The sequence below is a fragment of the Thermobia domestica genome, chromosome 13, assembly GCF_964235325.1.
Source record: "Thermobia domestica chromosome 13, izTheDome1.hap1.1, whole genome shotgun sequence".
NCBI lineage: Eukaryota > Metazoa > Arthropoda > Insecta > Zygentoma > Lepismatidae > Thermobia > Thermobia domestica.
In genome coordinates, this window is record NC_137466.1 from 216051311 (window position 1) to 216072700 (window position 21390).

The 21390-nt window shown below is 34.7% G+C and overlaps 1 protein-coding gene across 1 annotated transcript in view; it reads left to right on the plus strand.

Annotated features, from left to right (window-relative positions):
* The window catches only part of LOC145667684 (sodium-coupled monocarboxylate transporter 1-like), a 73528-nt gene that overhangs the window by 43211 nt on the left and 8927 nt on the right, over nucleotides 1–21390 (plus strand). The window contains exons 8-11 of the mRNA XM_081735142.1: nucleotides 3050–3190; nucleotides 6891–6999; nucleotides 10953–11062; nucleotides 19649–19832. Of these exons, the coding sequence (XP_081591268.1) occupies nucleotides 3050–3190; nucleotides 6891–6999; nucleotides 10953–11062; nucleotides 19649–19832 (544 nt within the window). The remainder of the gene's footprint in view (nucleotides 1–3049; nucleotides 3191–6890; nucleotides 7000–10952; nucleotides 11063–19648; nucleotides 19833–21390) is intronic.

Consider the following 21390-nt stretch of genomic DNA (forward strand, 5'->3'; position numbering starts at 1 on the left):
AACACAAAAATGATAAAATAACTTTCCAGTTTAATAATAAAAAAATAATGTAAATTGGGTTCTTTAATGTTTCAGGGAAACACTAGTCACACAATATAAACTTTCGTATCTTAACATACTTTCATTGACATAAAGTTTGAGATTTCACTCTATTAAGATTCGTTCTCCGCTAAACGTATTAAAAATCGCTGTCATCCTCTTAATTTTGTTGAAGATTATGTAAGTATCCGAAATTTTAAGTGCTTGCTGATCGTATCAAGGAACAAGCGTACATCGTCTCTGTAATTTCTATAATTATCAACAACCTTTGTTTTCTGTTGTGATTAGTCACGAAATTCTCGAAGGATTATGAATGTGCTGATGACCACCACGTAGTTGAATTATCATTATTTCATCAGTGTCTGATCTAGGCCAGGGCCGCATGACTTAGGCCCCTCAGTTTTTTGAGTGACAAAAATAATTTAAACATTATTTCAATATTTTTTTAAAGTTTATAGTAAACTAATGATATACTTATTATAATCTGGATTCTGTCTGGCCCCGAAGTTTTTACCTTCTAAATCCACCACTGTTCAACATCTTATTCATGTTTCTTGATATTTTCAAGGAATCTCCAAATTGATACATGGTGAACATTCACCAATTTTTGGAACTTGATTGGAAGGCTTCAGCGCATAGTTCTATCTTCACCTGCAATTGCTGTTTTGTAAACATTCCGGTGGGAGATGTGGAAGAACAGATCTTCTTTGTCCTCTAGCAGGGCTCCCTTTTACATAATTAGATTCCAAGTAAGAAACAATATCTTGAACACTATCACTTATATCTCCTGCAGTGTTATGAAAAATATTGCATATCATGGAATAAATTACATTAAAAAAAAAAACATCTACACTTCTGCTCCGTGATTTGAACATTGACGCCAACTAGCTTAAGTGAAATGAAATAAACATCCTTTCACTCTTGCATCTGGAAATGATAATCGTGATGGGTTGATGTCTGCAACCACCAAATTCATAATTATTTTTGGGGATGAAGTGGCTCCATGTTCATTTCCGTAATGTTTTAGTACCTCATAAATACTTGAGTATCCATCTTAAGGTTTGCTGACTGTAGGACAATGCATAAATGAAAAGCAATCTTCTATGAATATATCGCGTATTATGAAAAGTTTCAAAATAGTCTATTGCTTTCAGCGAGTACCTCGAGACCATATTAAAAATCGATACGAATCATTCAATCCAGAATCAAAAATTTAAAAAATGTTATCGCCACCTTCACTCAATATATACGATTGCTCTATCTCGCACTGTTGAATGTTTTACGGCACAGGAAAGCGACGATGTTGCTGATGCCTCCATAGAGATTTTGTCGATGTATTTATCTCTGGAATCTGCACAAGTGCTTCTAAGTATTGTACACCGATTGATGATTCTCTTATAACTGTGCGCGAAGTAACTATCAGCCAAACTAATTACATGTACATTCGGATGCAAATTGTTGTTTTCACCAACCGTTGTAAGTGAGAAATAGTGGTCTAACTGGTTGCTTCTTATCACGTTAGGTGCAAATAACTTTCTGAGTTTGTTTACATTATATTTTCTTTCACTAGCAGAAGTAAATAACGCAATGTATTCCCTTTCCATGCAGGTTAAAATAACATTTTTTGCTTTTCTTTTCCTTCGGTAGAACTGGAAAGCAACGAATTGTCATGTTCACCTCTTCTTGAAAACAATAAGTTATGTTATTTTCACCTGATGGTGAAAGTAGGTACCTATTGAACCACTATTTGCGATTTGCAACTCGACTGTAAATTCCACAATGATAAGTACAAAATACAAATACTAAAAATGCCTTTGGACGAAATGTACTTTGGGTCTAATCTATGTGGACAAATTGAACAGATCCTTTGGGCCAAATGTTACAGCCGAAATGTCCTTTTGACGGAATGTGCAATGGACAAATTATAGTTTGGTACATTTTTGGACGAGTTGTACTTTGAACTAAATGTTTTACGGTCGAATTGTACAAACATTTCACAACAAATGTCTATTGAACGATTTTTTTTAAACAAACGCTGCATGGACGACTTTACTCCAGACCAAATATCATTTGGACGATATGTTCTTTCTTCCAAATGTATTATGGACGCAATATCTTTCAGACAAAGTATGCTTAGGGCTAAATGCTCTTCTGCGAACTACGTCTGGGCTCTTTATCTCTGGACCAAACGTCACCTGGACTTTCTGTACACGAAGTGTTCCCCAACTGTTTCAGATTTAAGAGTTAGATTTTATGACATGATTTATGTATTTTGTATCTAATCTTAATCTCATGATCTGCCTTTGCTATTAGATAATTCTTCCTTAAGAATAATAATAAAGTATACTTATTCATATTTTAAAAAAACTGCCCATCTTTCTTTTTCTTTTGTGTAGTGTCCATCTTTCTGATTCATATTGCACAATATTCTACAGCAAATGTTTTGTAAGTCATTTTCTTAAATCTGTATTCAATGATCCATAGCAAACAATATTCTTCTTCCTGTATGTTTCTTCCACTATTTCCATAGCTTTAATTCACATTTCCAAGCTATATCATTACTATCCAGATAACAAAATCTACATCCAATACCTGTACTACTTCATCACTTCCTACTTCTATATTTTATATATAACAATTCAATCACCATGTGTTTTGTATATTCAACCTTTATTTTCATTTCATAACCTTCAAAAGATTCTAATATCATTGATTGTTTTGTTTACATTACGATACAGATGCTATTCAACCTATACTACTGTGTGTATTTAATTCTTTGGTCTTCAATTGTATATACCAAAATGATATCATCTTCATTTCGTATAAAGCATGTTTGTTCGTATCGATTCGTGTAAAGTATTGGTGATTTCTTTTATTTGGATATTATTATTATTATTATTATTATTATTATTATTATTATTATTATTATTATTATTATTATTATTATTATTATTATTATTATTATTATTATTAATGATGTGATCTAAATGTGTGCATTTTCTTTCTCCAGCTGGGATCCGAATCCTTTGCAACGTCAATCATTTTGGCCAGCAACATTTGGAGGGTTCTTTATGTGGTTGAACTACATGGCTGTGAACCAAGGAATGGTTCAACGGTTTCTCGCAATGCCTTCCATTGGCAAAGCAAGAACGTAAGTACTTCTTTATTTATTTATCATAACAATAAGGAATAACTCTAATCGAAGGGTTATGCAGAATCAAATTTTGTACAATGAAGTGGATATGCACTTAGTTCAAAGACGTCTATTCATTTGTGCTTTCTATACCAAAATTTATTATATTTGAGTTAGCTGCCTAATTATTTATTTATAAGGCAACTGCAGATATATACGCCAGTGTGTATATACGACTAAATACGTTAAGTGTTCAATGCTGGGACGTTTCCGACGAATGCACCTGCAACATTGCTACGGCAGTGGATAAGCCTGATTTGACGAATACTGTGGGAGGCAGCATTGAGACAGTCACGCCGTGCAGTGTTGTTTGCTTCGGAAATTTTCCGTGGAAGGACGTTATTATTTCAATAGAGGTAAAAATCCGTTATTAGTACCATAGTAACTCAAAACATTGCCGATTGCTTACAACAGTGTACGCATTATCTCGTGTCCCTCTAGGAACACTTTAGGTTGTAAGCGTAATTTCAGTATTTGTGATTGCATGGCTACTATAAATCAATATCAACATGGTGCAGCAGAATACGTCAGGGCTTGTGCAGGACTGATTGCAGAAGACAAAAAATGTTTGTCCCACATGTTCCATGTAATATCACAGTACAGTGACACTGTTTGTTTATCTTCTTATAGACTAAAACTTTTCAGGTTGGAACTTCATTTTAACTTTGGAGGTTATCATTTTTGCATTTTATATTTTTATCTTCATCTTCCACTTCGGTCTTGTATTCTATTTTTGCTTCAGCCATGTTGTGTAGTAATATTTGAGTTATTATAATACAGACGATGTAAGCAGTTGCAAGATTTATTATAGGTTTCTAGTACAATCCTAGACTTGGCGTAATTATCTGCACGTATTGGTAAATACGCCAGTTCGTAACACTTTTTTTCTTTTTCTTTGGGTACAAAACAGAAGTGAGTATCATCATTGGTACATTGTTTCTACACGCACATGTGTTATTCTTTGTGTTTCATGAAAATTAAGGCCGTAAAAAATCCAACAACCTTAACATGGCGATTTATCTGCACCTACCTTATATTAAGGAAATGAAGCTGATAAAGCCTCCAAATCAAATATAAACTGAAATCTTTATGAATCAACTGCAATAAAAAGAAACAATGAAAGAATGTTTATAAGGTGTATATTTAATGGCTCCATCCGAGCGTTTGCCTTATATAAGCGAGGAATAATTTCAGACAGGAACGCCAATCATAGGATTTGAACTAATGTACACGAAAGCATAAGCTGGTAAATTTTCTTATGACGTTCTATCAAAACCGAACGATGTGCCCCATAAATGGAAATCAAACACTATGACTATGACTATGTCCTAATGCCCCTCTCACCAAACAACTAGTGACTCTTATTGTTAATGATATATATGCATGAAAATAATTGATTTCGTTATTTCGATTCTGTATACTTAAATGCAATGACAATTATTGACTGCTAGATGAGATGTGAAGTTTGTAAGGATCTAATCTCTTACAAGTGAAGAACTTAAGAACATATTCGGACATTGTGGGTTCAATATCAATGTTCATCGTACAATGCTGTCATTTCAGTTATATCTATTAATGTAAGTGCTATCACCATTATTATTATTATTATTGGTATTGTAATAACGTCAACGATCTGGCCATACTGACATTCCGGTTCCCGTAAGAACACAGGATAGCCAGTCAAACAACTTGGTCATTCACTGGACTGGTGACTATTAAGGAAATTTGGTGTTTCCCGTGTTGCATCAGCACTATAATGACAATAATGGAAATTAGATATCCCAATTTCTTACATTGTATTTGATGATAATTACTTATATGGAAATCGGTGTCCTCTGATTTCCCACATTTTATATTTTATTTAATAAAGGAAAATGGTTACACAAAATAGTATATTGACAGGTATTGACGACTGAAAAACAAAGAATGAAAGTCAGGTTGTCTAAACGAACATTAGCAAATATCAAAGGAGTAAGTATTTCTGTCTTATAACATCTTTAGGAGCCATAGATGGTCGCCTGGCTCCTTCCTCGTGCATAACACTTGTGCGACCAGTTTAGAATTTTTTCAATCCATTCGGGGACACTCCGTTGCGGCAAAACACTGTTTTCGTATCGTATTAAAATTCTTTGATCCATTTCCCCTGCCCCTGATCCACCTTCCGACCACAAAAACCGGATCACTGCTCATTGTTCCTCTTTGGTGCAAACTTCTAACGGAGTGACCATGATCTATCTGCAACGAAAGAACGGCGAAAGTAAGAACTAGGATCAAACTTTTATAGCATGACCACAACTGCATAACAATAAACTAAACGAAGCCTAAAGCCAGTATTAAAAATGTAAGAAGAGTCATGTCAACATTGCAGATAACTTTTGAGTTATCCTCGTATTTGGTACCAAAAGCTATATTCCATATTTAATTAGTTTCCTTTATTACTCGTGTATGTTAGTATTTGTGCACTGTGTATCCATTTGACATATACATCACCTGTTATATAGGTCGTGCTATCTAAAATTTCCTAGAATTTTAATGTTTCGTATCAGTAGGAATCAACAAATGTCAGTAGGAATTCCAGCTCATACTTACTTCTTATTGTGTATATCAAGTAGTAATCTTTGTGACAATCTTGTGAATTCACCTGTTTCTTAGATTTTGCTGACTTCATTACACCGTCTTGTGCTCTGTCTGCGAATTTCGTAACAAACAGTGTCCGAATTAAACTTCCGGACGAGATGGGGATCCTTCTGTAATGTCGGTATGGTATAATAGAGAAATATTTATCCCAGGCAAGGATGTTATGTTATTTCTGTGATACGAACCGGGGATGAATTTTACGAGAGGGGAATTTTCTCGCTATCCCCGGTCAATTCGATCTCTGGAAATGGCTGATGTTAAGGAGCAAAGGATCTGCATCATAGTTTGCTTTTAAGCTATAGAAAACTGCATCTAAAATCCACTGAATGCTTAAGGAGTCCTTTAGTGGTCAAGCCTTAAGCGAAGCAAGAACATTTGGGTGGTATAAGCAATCAAAGATGCCTTAAATTTGTGGAGAATAACAGACATTCGAGTATGTATAATTTAATATCCATAATTTCAGGATCTCGACACTGTTTGAAGTTATCCTGAGTACAGAAAGCAGACAATCAATGTTGTTTGTAAGCGAGTTCTGATCGTCGTTGCAGAACATGTCAAGAAATTCCAGTTCATGAACTCAGTTGAGAAGAATTGAAACGAAGTTTTGTTTCTCGCCTATCGAACAACGATGAAAGTGGCCGTCGGAGTGGGGTCAGAATACATAACCACTGTCGCCAAACACTATACTCCTTCGATTTTGATCCTGGCCATTTCCACCTCTTTTCTGAAATGAAATTTCGGTTGAAAGAGCGACGATTTAACTGTACCAAATAGATCCAAGATTGAAAACTTCAGAGTCAGGCTCCCAACAATGCTCCCAACAATGGACATATCATTGAAATCGCTATATTCAAGCCCAAACTAACTACCAGTACTTTGAAAATACAAGATAAATTAGGGTTTATTTTATTTTTTTTTAAAATAAGACTTTTAAGCAGAAATTCTATGAAAGTTTGGGTAGCAACTTGTGAGGCTATTGTATCACTGATAAATGGGAAATAATAATTTCCTTTTCTTTCAGGGTGGTTATCATATTCACTATTGGAATAGTAATCATTGTATCTGCCAGTTGTTATTCTGGTCTGTTAATCTACGCCACATACCATGACTGTGATCCTATGAGAACAGGGGTAAGTACCGCGACTCTCTTTTTTAATTTTCTTAATTTTTTTACAACGTTGCACGCCTTAATGAAATGTACGCATCTCTTTACTTTTTCTTTAACAAATGCGATAACTTATTCTTCAGAATCATAACCATAAATTGTTTCAGGAGCTTATGTTTATTTGTTTCTAAGATGATATCAGTAGATTAGAAGTGTCAGTAAAATGGAGAGGAGGGGGAGATAGTGAAAAATAAATAAAACTTTTTGAACCACCAGACCGATTTCGACAAAATTTTCAATATAAATGAGGTTCAGGGCTGGGATGGATTTTATCATTCCACTTTCACGGAACAATGTAGGGGTTGGGGGAGGAGGGGAATATATATAAAACTAAATATAAGTAATAATAAAAGTGACTAGGTTTGTGACTTAATAATTCTAGAACCACCCGATCGATCTCAATTAAGTTTTCAACATTGATGAGATTCGGGATTCGAAAGTTTTTTTATAATTGCATCTTGATGGCAGAACCTAGGGGAATCGGAGGGGAGGAATATATATATATAGAAACACCCGACCGATCTTAACCAAATTTTCAACATAGATGAGGTTCATATTTGGAGTGGTTTCTATCATATCATTTTCACGGTAGATCTTCGGTTAGGGGCAGATATATAAAAATAAATAAAACCTAATAATTCTTGAACCACTCGACCGATTTCAATCAAATTTTCCACAGAGATGAGGTTTGGTCCTGGGATGGCTTTTATTATATCACATTAACGGTAGACCTTAGGGAAAGGGGAGGGGAATATATAAAAAATAAATAAAAACAGCACTTGAACCACCAGATCGATCTCGATCAAATTTTCAGCATCATGAGGTTCGGGTCTCTGATGATTTTTGTTATTTCACTTTGACCGTGCAACTTAGTGGAGGGGGAAGAGGTATATATATAAATAAAACTGTCTTTCTGACTTCATCACTCTTTAATCACCCAACCGATCTCGATGAAATTTTCATGATAGATGAGGTTCAGACCTCAGATGGTTTTGCCATATCACTTTGACAGTGCAACTTAGGGAAGAAGGAGAGGGAGGAACATTTGTGAATGATTGAAAATGACAGAAATTAGTGTCGAATCTGTACTTCTCGAGGTCGCTGAGATGCACAGAGACACTTCTGATGCTTTTTAAATCAAAATTCAACACCGCAACTTATGGAATGAGGAGGAAGAAGATATATAAAAATGATCGAAAACGACCAATATCAGTGTTTAATCCATGGTTTTCGAGGTTACTGAGATGATCTTTTGAAACTTCCAACCCCGCTTACATCCAAATTCAGCCCTGCAACTTGGGGGAGCGAGAAAGTATAAAAGTGACCCATATTAGTGTCGAATCAATAGTTTTCGGGGTTTCCGAGATGAACGGTGACACTTCCGATGTCGTGCCTCGCAACACGGAGGAGGGAATGAGGATATATATAAAAACGATCGAAAATGGCCGATATTAATATCTGAAAACAAAATGCAAGTTGTTTTCAGGAAGAACACAACTTTCTACTTTTGATAGTCAAAAATTTACTTTATAAGTAGTGACATTCCCAAAATTTAGTTTAAGCCATAAGTAGTGACAATACCAAAATTTACTCTACAAAATTCAAAATATAAAAGATTTAAGTTTAAAATTTATGGTAGTCATTTAATTCTTTCCCTTCGAATTTGTTTTGACACGGCAAGCTGTGCTGCTCGGATTTATTTTGAGATAATTTCAGTGATTTCTGCTTAATACCATTTCAATACAAATAAACAACCACATTACAGACAATACCTTTGTTTTATTTAAAAATGCATAAGAAATTAAGCATAAACTGCCCTTTTACATATCTGTTACCTATATTTGCGCTGTGTGTGATATTTTTCGAAACATTCACCTGGATGCAATCCAGGTTTTCTCAAGCACGTATTACAAAAATACACAGTCTCTCTCCTCCCACCTTTTACTTTTCTATCACTGCACACTGCACAGTCTTTGGAATTGCTCTTTGGATTGGAATATACACAATGTGGTGCATCATTCAGTCTTTCTTCCGTATCTGTAGACGACGGCCTCCCTCGCTTGCGTTGCGTATTTCGGACATTGCCTACCAGCCGAGTGGTCAACTTTTTTCTGTAGTCAATATGGGCAACTCTTGGATTTTGATTCATTTGTCTGTGCGTGTTGAATTATAAGAAACTATTCACAATTGCTACCTCTAATAGCCAGAAAAATAACTTCCTCCACCATTTCACCGATTTACGCATAAAACTGGCAGCAGTTGTCGACTAAGGAACGGCCGAGTAAGGAGTTGAATAGACGGCCAAAAGATGGCAGAAGTTGTCGACTAAATCATACAAGCGGGGCTCTGTCGACATGCGAGTAATTAAAGCGTCAAAATTAGTGCGGGGTAGCCCCGACATACAAGCGGAATTTATATATTCGAATGTCGGGGCTCTCGCCGCATTCGAGGGGAAAGGGTTAATGATGTGGTCTTCATGTACTTAAAACAGAGAACAGTCATTTGCACACATAATATTCAATTTTATAATATTTAAAAAGACTTTACTTCTACCATTATTAAAAAGTGAAATACCACTGAATCTGAGGTGTTACAGTTCTTATAGCAGTAAGAAACAGTTCATACAAAACTTTATAATGTGTTTTGCTTTAAATAACCTCCACAAAATGGAAGATATATTTTGGTTTTATTAAGTGTATAAGTATTTTCTGTTCGTGTTGCGACACACATACCCAGTGGCGGTGATTGGGCGTTATAAGTGGAGGGGTAAGACATGATATGAATATTTATATATCAATGTTAGTTTTCCTGGTTGTTTCTAACACTTTGTTTGACGAAGAGTTGTGTAATTAATAGAATACTATCTTCTTCAGTTAAAATAATATATATTGTATTTCATATTTTATTAAGTAAATTAACAAGAGCAACGCAAGTAGGTACTTGCCCTTATAATCTACCTAAAACGCCGGAATTTTAAAAGGTTAAACAACGAAAGTGTAAGAAAAGATTTGATTCCTTGCTCATGAACATCTTATAATTCTGTATGGAAATTTGTATGATCAGATTATTTAATAAGAAATTTGTAAACAAATAAATAGAACGGGAAATAATCATAGTAATGAATAATGAGGCTTGTTTTGTAGAAGTTACGTTGAAACTCTGTATTAACGAACAACTTATATTTTTAATTCCACATATGCCATTAAACGTATGTTATTATTATTAGTAAATGAAAGACAGTAAATACTACAAGCATATAACACTACATTTAAAGAAATACACAACTGCAATATTAATTACTTTGAATTGCAATTAAAACGCAATTCCTGTAGCTTTTTTAAGCTCCACGGGAAGACAAATAACCAATACGTACTCACGCAACGGCAAATATTACATGGCACCATTTTTATGAACCAGAACTTCATACAAAAACTTTACATTTTCAAATGAAACTATATAAATTAAGGGACCACTTCAAAAATGGAGAGGGCAACTGCCTTCTCTTGCCCCCCTAATCGCAGCCCCTGCATGTATCTACCAAATGTTACACAAAGTTAACCTAAATGATTCATCGACTTACAAAATACTGTGTTTCTAGAACAGGATCATCGTTTGGAGGGGCCAGGGGAAAATTGTCCCCTTTGAGTTTGAGAAGCACATGTGTTTTAATATATCGTATACTAATATGCTAATCGCAATGCAATGTAAATAATACAGTAAGTAATTGTGATTGTAACTTCTATGCTGATGATGGAAGACTGAAGCCTAAATTTTGTTTTACGTTGGCCCAAACCGCTACGAAATGAGGCTCCATGTGTTACAGCTAAGGAGAAAAAAATCTAAAATTATGACTTTTCTTTTGCAGCAAAACATTATACTTCCATCAAAATATATACAATTTTCTTATTTTTTTCTTAGGCTGTTGATAGAATGGATCAGGTGTTACCTTATCTTGTGATGGATATAGCTGGACATATTCCAGCTCTTCCAGGATTATTCGTTGCTGGAATTTTCAGTGCCGGGCTCAGGTAATTCAACAAATTTATTTCAAATTACGAAAAGTAACTGGAGTTAGTATATGAGAAATTTGTACTACTACTACTACTACTAACAATAATAATAATAATCCGTTTATTTATATTTGTATCAGAATAATGCATGTTCATTGGTAGGTTAATTTCCCGTTTAATGCTACGAGGATATTTGAGATACAGACCTACAGCTTAAGTAAATCCCAAACCGTATTAACTCGCTCCTGGAAACAAACCTGGTTCTCCAGCACTGAAGAGGTATGTACTAGTAGTTAGTTTCTCTCACTGTGATTATTATAAATAACATTATTGGTATTATTACCTTTTAAAGAATTAATTTGTTACACATCCATATCATGCTATCTATAGTTTTCTGTAAAATCTCAAGACACTTTTCCATTCAACATTCCAAGTAATAAAGTACTTTTGTTATTTAGTTATGTTAAATCTTTCAGAACAGCTCTCGCATATCACACGACTCTTACAATTGTCTTATGTAAAAGTGTATAAAAGTTCAAAAATGATAAGAAATCCACCAATAATAGCAAAAGTTTTGCTTATCTTCACTGTAAGAATTGATATCGGTTCACACGAGCTGAAACTTTTGTAGCAGAATTGCTGCGGATTTCTCTGCTGCAGACCCCGACACAGGTTGGAAATGCATTGAATCTTATCGTTCAGACCACGTAGGTGCAGATACGGGCGATTCTGCTGCCAATCTGCAGCAAAGATTAAAATTGAGTTGGGGGAACTGCTAGCTTGCAGTAAGCTTGCACAGGTTTTGTGTATAAGGAAACTATTGCTAGCAATCTGTGAAGTCACATGTACAGACATCCCGTTCCCGCTGAAATCAGGGATGGTTTCAGGGGGTAGCCCGGGGGGAATCTCCCCCCGCCGAAGAAAACGTATTCCCCCGGAGAAACTCCTAAAATTTCAGTTACAAAATGTAGAAATTACTTCACCCAATTTTTTGTTTTTCTTTCCGTGCACGTGCAGACGAAATCCGATCTCTCAATATACATATAAATGACGCAGACCCATTCTATATAAATATTAAACATGCAACATCTAAGATAGAATACCAAAATAGTCAATAAAACCTGTATTTCTTAACTCTATGACCGAGTTAGGCATAACATGAAATTGTCAACTGTTGAAGAAAGGTTTGTATTTTAATAGATACTATACTCTCGCCCTATATTATATATTAGTAGGTAGCACTAGCACAGATTGAGATAGGAAAGATCTTTCGATCATTCCATATGATCTCTGATATCAGCAGACTTCAGTTCTTGAAAATGTACAGTTCTTGCATTATTTGAAATAGAGTGCCTAAATCCCATTTCTCGCATCGGAAGTAACAGACGTAAATGTGTTTTACGATTGTTAAAGTAAACACACCTTTAAAATTAACCAAGAATTGGCTACTTACCAATGAATCCTCCCTTGAAAAATTTAAAGATTTTTACGTTTCGGAATTGTCAGCTGGTTCCTTCCTCAGTGGCAAGGTAAAAACGATTAAAACGGAAAGGAGATCAAAGTAGTAAAACCAGGAATACATACCACTATATAAAAGTAGTATTACGCCACTATTGCCAGATCCAAAGTATGCATCAAAGGTAGGTACCCAAGTTCGATCAACGTTGACAGTATCAAGGTTCAATGGATTTATGTTTGTATTTATGAATAAAGAACGATTCTTTAATTTTCCGTTGTTTTTATCTTTATTTATCTTTATTCATCTTTATTTTTATCTTTATTCTAATCGTTCTTTATTCATCTGGCAATAGAGGCCTAACATAGACACCACGTTCTTTTTTATTCAGTTCATTCTTTTTTCAGTCTGCTTTGTTCCTCTTAGGATCTTTTTTGTACGTTACTTTTATATAGTGGTATGTATTCCTGGTTTTACTTTCCGTTTTAATCCTTTTTACTTTGCCACTGAGGAAGGAATCAGCTGAGAGTTCCGAAACGTCAAAACCTTTTTTAAAAAATTCAAGGGAGGATTCATTGGTAAGTAGCCAATTTTTTGTTAATTTTAATATCCCCCCGTGTGCTCATGTAATTATAAACACACCTTTCTTTAACTAAAAATAAGTCAGTTAAAGGGTGAGATTCAGAGGCCGTCATTTAGAGGGATCTGGGAGGAACAGTTATCCTTCCTGGGTTAGAGATTTATATAGAATTTATCAATATAATAGTAGCATATAAGTGATAGATTGCTATTCAAGGTGACGAAGGAGGGGTAAGCGGGGCGACGGCCCCGGGTACCGAAGTAAGGGGCGCACAATTCGGGAGGGGAAAAGAAAAGAAAAGAAGAAAAGAAAAAAAGAGTGGAATGAAACACATGTGCACACATGTGCAGATAGAAGAAGAGAGCAACTTAGATGAATTAGCTCAGAAAATAGAAGATACAATAAAATTAGCAATTAAAAGCTCAACAAAAACAAAAAAGACAACAAAAGGATTACACATTAAAACAGATACCTTCTGGACCAATGAAATACAAGACCTGAAAAGAAAAACACGTAAAGCTAGGAAACTTTATCAACGTACAACAGAAAATAATCTAAGACAAAACAGATTAAACAAATATAGAGAGTTAAAACCAAAATATGAAAACAAAATAATAGAATCAAAGAAAAATAGCTGGAAAACATACATTGAAACTAATTTAAATCTAGATCCCTGGGGTGAGCCCTACAAAATTATAAGTAATAAAGTTAAAATACCTACCACCCTCTCAACTCTAAAAAGAACAAATGGTACATATACAAATAATTGGGAAGAAACAATAGACTATCTAATAAAATCTCTATTACCACAGGATATACCTGAAGAAGATAATAACTCACAAAGTTTCATAAGAAGAGAAATGCAATTACCACCTTTAGAAGACAGAATAGAAGTAATAGAAAACTAAGAAATAATAAATCACATAAAACGACTTAAAAGCAAAAAAGCTCCTGGATCGGATGGAATAAAATCGGAAATCTTTAAACATAATGCTGACACATGGGCACCATACCTAGCAAAACTCTTCAACTTGTGTTTTAAAAACGAACGAATTCCAAAAAGGTGGAAACAAGCAAATTTAATCATATTCAAAAAGTCAGATGACAAGAAAAATGACGATCCAAAATCTTATCGACCTATCTGCTTATTAAATGTAATAAGTAAACTTTTCGAACGAACCATTGTGGAAAGAATAAACAAAAACAGAATTTTAAATAATGCCATATTGCAATATGGTTTCAGAAAAGGAAAAAGCACCGAAACAGCTGTAAAAAGACTAATTGACCGCATAGAAGAAGGTAAACTGAAAAAGTACCAAGTTGTTATTTATGTCGACATTAGTGGTACTTTTAACAATCTATGGTGGCCCGCACTTTTTAAAGAACTCAAAAAAGTAAAAATTAGTAAAGCTCTTTACAACATCATGCTGGGTTACTGTACTGACAGAACGATTACATTAAAATCTCCAGGAAAAGATATAACAACAATAAGCACCAAAGGATGCCCACAGGCTTCAATATGCGGACCTACAATGTGGGACATTACTTTCCAACCATGTTTAAGAAAACTAAACAATCTAAAAGAAACATTAGGTGTAGTTGGATATGCGGACGATTTAGCAATTTTGATGACAGCATCCTCAAGAAGACAAATAGAGCAAAAAGGAAATATAATATTAGAAAATCTAGAAAGATGGTGTATAGAAAATAAATTAACTCTATCGGTTAATAAAACGAAAATTACAGTATTTGGCCAAACTCTACAGAGAGAACCCATAATCAAAATTAGGAACACTAAAATAGGAATTATGAATGAATTCAAATATTTAGGTGTATGGCTAGACAAACGACTAAACTACGAAAAACATATAACTGAAACAACAAAGAAGATGAAAAAAATAGCCAACAAACTCTTAACAGTGGCTATTAAAGATTTTAAAATTGACAGAAACATTTTAAAATTGTATAACAAAGCTATTCTAATGGCTATTGCACAATATTGTGTCGGAATCTGGGGTCATAGACTGTTTCTAAACAAAAACTTAAGTCAAAAATTAATAAGAGTGCAGCGATTAATGCTAATTAGAACCCATGGCATCATAAAAACTATCTCTGCAGAAACAATGCAACTTTTGGCCAATGAAGAACACATACACCTTCAGATATTAAGAAGATGTATTAAGACGTGGCTAAAGAATAATGAGAGAACGAAGATATTGGAAATTACGGGAGAATTGCCAAGCACCGAAGACGATATTAACAAACTGATTAAACGGAAGTGGGAAGATGAATGGAGGGATTCGATAAAGGGACAAAGAACAAGAACCATTATCCCAAACTTAAAAATAAGAGAAGAAATGGGAACAATAAGCAGTGAATTAATAGAATACATCTCGGGACATGGACCCTATAAATCTCATCTGAGAAGACTTAATATAATTAATGACGATAAATGTACATGTAATGAAGTACAAACACCAGAACATGTCTTCTGGAATTGCAATAATTATATAACAAATAACAAAATAAGAGAAATAAGAGACCAATTAAAAAGGGATAATGTACAAACTTTAATAAACGATAAAATGAAATTAGGAAAATTACAATTTGTTGCAAGACATGTATCAAGAAACTTGTGGAAGGAAAGAAACGATGAAAGAAGAAGAAATTAACAAGACCCACGCCCCATATTGTAAATATAAAGAAATAAAAAATTAGAAGAAAATAAAACTAATCAAACAGAAAAAAATAAGTTCTGATGACAATTCCACAACTTAAACCTTCACGTTCCTTATTTGTGTTAGTGTATAGTGCCTTGTTTAGTGTTTTGCTAGTGGTGGCAGGATTTTAAAATATAACAAGTGTTTTAGAAGAAGAAAGAAAATAAGAAGACTTTACAAAGCTGGTGAGAGAAATTCAGACAGACCAAAACAGTTCTGATGTTTATTTCCAGAACTAACAACTAACGAAAAATTGGAAATCTGGAAGTCCGATTTCCTTTCAAAGAACTTTCTTTTTAGTGGGAAAGACAGGTATGAATAATATCAAGAAATAAATTCATACAGGGGAGATAACTATTTAAAGAAAAAAAAAAGATCCTGGTAATATTTGTTTAAATTGTTTACTAATTATTTCTGTTCTCTTTTCAGCTTACCTTAACATTTTATGCAAGGTGTTTCCTGCTCATGTATATGTATGTAGTATGTGTGTGTGTGTATGTGTGTTTGTGTATCTTTTCAATTTTTTTTAAAAAGGAAATAAAACAACAAGAAAAAAGAAAGAAAAAGATAAAGAATAGGGCATGATTTAAATTTTGTTTTAGGTATCATGCCAATAAAAGGTAAGCCTCGCCTCACCCTAACTGAGGCCAATCATAAAAAGAGGAGAGAAATCATACGAAAAAAATTTAAAAAAGTAGTAGAGAGAGAATTACGAGTAAAAGGCAGTAGCGTCTGCCATTTAATAAGACCATATGAAATGGCAAAGGCAGGGGAAAGTGGAGGCTTTAAAAAAAATGTGCACATATATAAAATGAAAGGAAAAAAGTAATAAAAATTGCTCAAAATCAAGGAAAATCAGGGTTTACTTTTCAAAATTTTCTCACGTTTCGCAGCTGGTCTGTCGACCTCACTCATACGTACGAGGGTGCCGTCGTATACTCTCGCCCCAAGCGCTGATTTTCCACGACACGGCACTAATCCTACTGAAGATTTCGTAAACTAAACTATTGATGTGTATGCAGTAAAGAAACCAAGGCTAATATACTTGATTTAGAATCAGAAGTGAGAGAAAGAATGATTACTTTTTGTTAAGATATTCCTATGTACCTTTTAGGACAAAAAATATTTGATTTGATTTAAATCTTTTTAAAAACTTCTACATTAGTAACAAACAGTAACTACTGAATATAGGAAAAATAACTAAAATAGCTTCTGTAAATAGTAGTTAAAGTTTAGTCTAAAATATTTGTGCCAGTCTTTATTTAATGTTTTAGATAAAATTAAACGATTGTTTTCTTTTTTTAATGATAATCTCGCATTGAATATTTATCAGCAATTAGTCTCAATATTAGCTAAGATGTGCATGTGAATGGAATTGTTAAATATGCTGCTTTCTTGCAAAAATACAGAAAAACACCCCCCGAGGAGTTTGCATTCACCCCGGGTGAAAATGTCTGAATTCAACACTGGCTGGAATGGAAAGCAAAGAAATCGATATTGAACTGTTTATAAATGAAATTTTAAAATATCCCAAGATATGGGATTTAAAATGTGAATAATATCGCGACAGAAATAATAAGGAAGAGGGGTGGAACAAGGTGTATGATACATTATGCGAAAGTTTAATTTAAAAGAACTGAAGAAAAAAGAATGTCAGTTTATTATTATTGCCACCCTTTAATATTAAAATAATCGCATATTTATGTAATATTTACAGTATAACAAAATATTTACAGATGTGAAATGTAGTAATGTAAAAATGAAATCTTTGAGTTTAACGTCCGATAATTATGTAATGAGGTTAAAGGAGACGGCGATAAATGAAAGAAAAGATTGACTCTTAAATAATTGGTAAAATGAAGAAATTGGGAGGAAATTTGAGAAACCTGAATAAACCCACGCCCGGTATTCGATCATCACAATACCCATTTGGAGGATATGCAAGTACTACTTTATTTTAGATGTTCATTCTTGTAATGGAGGAATACATTTGCTACTTCCCATAAAAAGACATGCAAACTCTATCATAGTTGAATAGTGTTATGCTAAATATGTATGTTTTGATATTTTCAATATCTACTCGTAATTATTATCAGTACTAGTAATGAAATACGAATAACATAATAATAATAATAACAATTTACAATGACGTAGCTAGGTTTTCTGTTTGACCGCAGAGTGACTTATGATGAATTAAGATCAGGGTATTATGAAAGAACTTGAATTTATAACCAATAAAAATAATAATTGTATTTGCAGAAGGGAAGGCTTTGCTATGCCATTGAGGTTTCATCTGAGGTTTCATTATACCTCAACCACGTACATACGTAGAAATTCATTTTGGGAAAGTTCCAAAGCTTTTAGGGAGGCCCAGATTCAATATGAGGGTACATTATATTACAGTTTGTAAAATTACCCTTAACATTAGACTAAATTTACAAATAAATCGGGATTTTGGGCAGAGGAAGTCGAGATTTTATCAAGAAATATGACACACTCTGTAGCAAGTAACCTGCATGTAATGTTCACTTCGACATAAGTACAGTACTCGTACACAGATGTTTGAAGGTTTTCGAACTTTAACTTCGCAACGCAACGCAGGAGTTTAGCGTCATTTTTTAGTATAGCTAATATGTAAGACGTGGACTCATAGTGTAAGTAACTATATCACAAGTCTTATGACAGTATCTTCAACTTTAATTTTATCACATATTTCTGTTAAAAGTTCATCAAATGAAATGCTGCTCATGTGAGATTAATTGAAGGAATTTCTTCGTCATTGTGTAAATCCATAAACATGGAGGAAAATGTGAGTCTGCTGCAGATTTTTCATCTCGAGTGAACTGGTTTATGAAAGACGCATGCACAACACTGTAGCGACTCTAATGCAGACTTTTAGCTCGTGTAAAGCGGCTTTTGAATGGACAATGTATATTGTAAGGATCCCCACATCACAACAAAAGCACATGTCAATACAACACGTGCTATTGATTACAAACAAGGAAGCAGACGAGAAGTCAACACGGAAGACACGAAATCAAGACGTCGGGGCCCGAGGAGGAACAAACCACCAAGAGGCCTTCTGTAGCCTAAGGAGGACCAGCTATCAGTTTGACCACTGATCAACTATCCAACATCTGCTCCGAGGTCGCATTGGAGTAGAGTACACCTTTCCTTAACCCGAGGCCGCATTGGACTAGAGATCCTCACCACAGCTAAAACTTCACGAAGTTGACTTGGGATGAAGGGGGTTTCCTTCAAAACTCACCAAAACCTTGCAGCTGCCTTGGAGACTGCTTTGAGAGAAGGGGCACCGTGCAAAACACCTATCTCCTTCATCTGATCAATAAGGAGGAAAGACTCTATTTATTCTTTGTAAATCAAGTCAATGTACTTAGGAATTCTATAATAAATTGGTGAAGGGGAAAAGACTCGACCGTTATTTTGTCTCTACGTATAAAATCATTTCAATATATAGAATTGCTTATACATTCTATGAACAGTTCGTATTTGGTTGCAGCAGTCACCTCCAGTTGAGTGCACTGAGATGTCGTAGTCTTATTCTCTCATCTCAGTAATGCCAAAACCTAGAATTCAGAACCAGATGAACAACTTGGCAGTGATTGCAGACAAACACAAAAATTAATCAGTCTTACATTCATGATTCTCTTGTTGTGCCAACGCTTCTCTACACTTATGAACCACACGGCTCCCTCCCAAAGTGAAATGTGTGGTTAACGTCATACATCGGATAGTTTGAAATGATCCATTCACTGAAAATATATATAGCGTTACCTGAAAACACGTATGATCAACATGCTATTACAAATCTGTATTGTTTGTTCCAGTTCGATGTCCACTGGTCTAAATGCGATGGCTGGAGTGATTTACGAGGACTTTATCAGCCCCTGTTTGTCAGTGCAGTTGTCCGAAGCCAAGGCAAGCACAGTCATGAAGATCATTTGTGTCATCATTGGAGCCATTGCAGTTGTTTTAGTTCTCATTGTGGAGAAACTTGGCGGTGTTATACAGGTGCGTGGACAGTCCACATTTTCATTATAATTCACAACAGAAGCGTTTAATTTATAAATATTTCATATTATTACATTTGCAAGAAAAAATAAAAGGTTATAACAATAAGCGTCCCATAAAATGCGCAGGTCTAATATACTTCAGGAAATATGTATATGATATATAAAATATTTTTAACATAATTACAACGGATATATTCAATAGATAAATGCAAGATGACATCCAGTATATGTTCCTCACGGATTGGTCTCCAAGAGTTTCGTTCGTTGAATTTCATTATCACTTTTTCACCTATTTGCTCCTGTGCGATAACATTCTATTTCCCCCTTACGTTATCTCATAGTATTCAGGATTTGTTTGCGGTGATCGCTAAATTCAGAAACCGCCAAAGACTGATTATAAGGCGTAAGGCCCTCTGGACATTGGAAAGTTTTTTTTTTTTATCACGAAACTGTTTTGCCACTCTCTCTAAATGCATAGAGTCTTACGGAAGTGCGCATACCGCGGCGACGGAGAGAGAGGTTTCTCCAAGCAGGGAGACCACTAGGTGACAGCTTGGAGACGAAACTGTTGCACAAGAGCTGAAAATGCATGGAAATAAATGGCAGCACACACACAGAAGACAAAGCAGTCACCAGTGGAAAACCTGTTAGATGTCATGAGACGATATATCTACCGGTTATTTTGCAGGCAAATGAGTCTAGTATATACAAACAACTATTAGCCTTGCTCCAGGTAGTATACCTAGTCTGATATTAGTGTTTTTTTATTTTTCACTGAATAGCATGCAAAATGTTCATTCTCACTGTGTGTATGATGCACTAAGTATTTTTTCTTATTAATTGCCCTTAAATCTAGCATTATCACTCAAGCAATAACACATCGTTACCGTACTACTGTCATTCTGAAGCTCCATACGATAAGATGAAAAAGATGACACCGGCCAGCAATAATCGACGACTGGACAATAGTATTCTAACTTGATGTTTGGAATGCTTTATCTCATACCTTGGTGGTTACGGATGGTTTAATTTGCGAACAGTGATATCCCACTAAGTTATACTCTACTAGTATATTATTGCTTACAAGAACTCTCACCATGTTCCTTCCTTCCTGCTCATCGTGATGATAGGCCTTTTTGTTTCTGATCTTATCTTGTTTTCATTGCTAATTAACAATTTAATATACATTTAAAAAATCTAAGCTTCAGTATTTGTCGTACAGCCTAGCACTCCCCTTCATTTTAACTTATCCGCAGATGCATAGGGCTGAAACTAAGACTGGTCGAAGCAGTCTAAAAACCACAAAGAGACTTCGATTCTTATAATGAGCTTGGAAGAATGTACTTTATTATTTCTAAAACTTTTGATAATTTGTAAAAGGAGTAATGACTTGTTCCATAATAAGAAAAAAGGTCTAGCAGGTCATGAAATCTCAACAATCCATAAATAGTCTATCGCCTTTGATAACCTCTTTTAGTTCCAGGCACTTTCGGAAACGAGAAGGACACCTAGAGGACATTGTCGCCCACGTTGAGACCTACTGCTGTAGAATATGT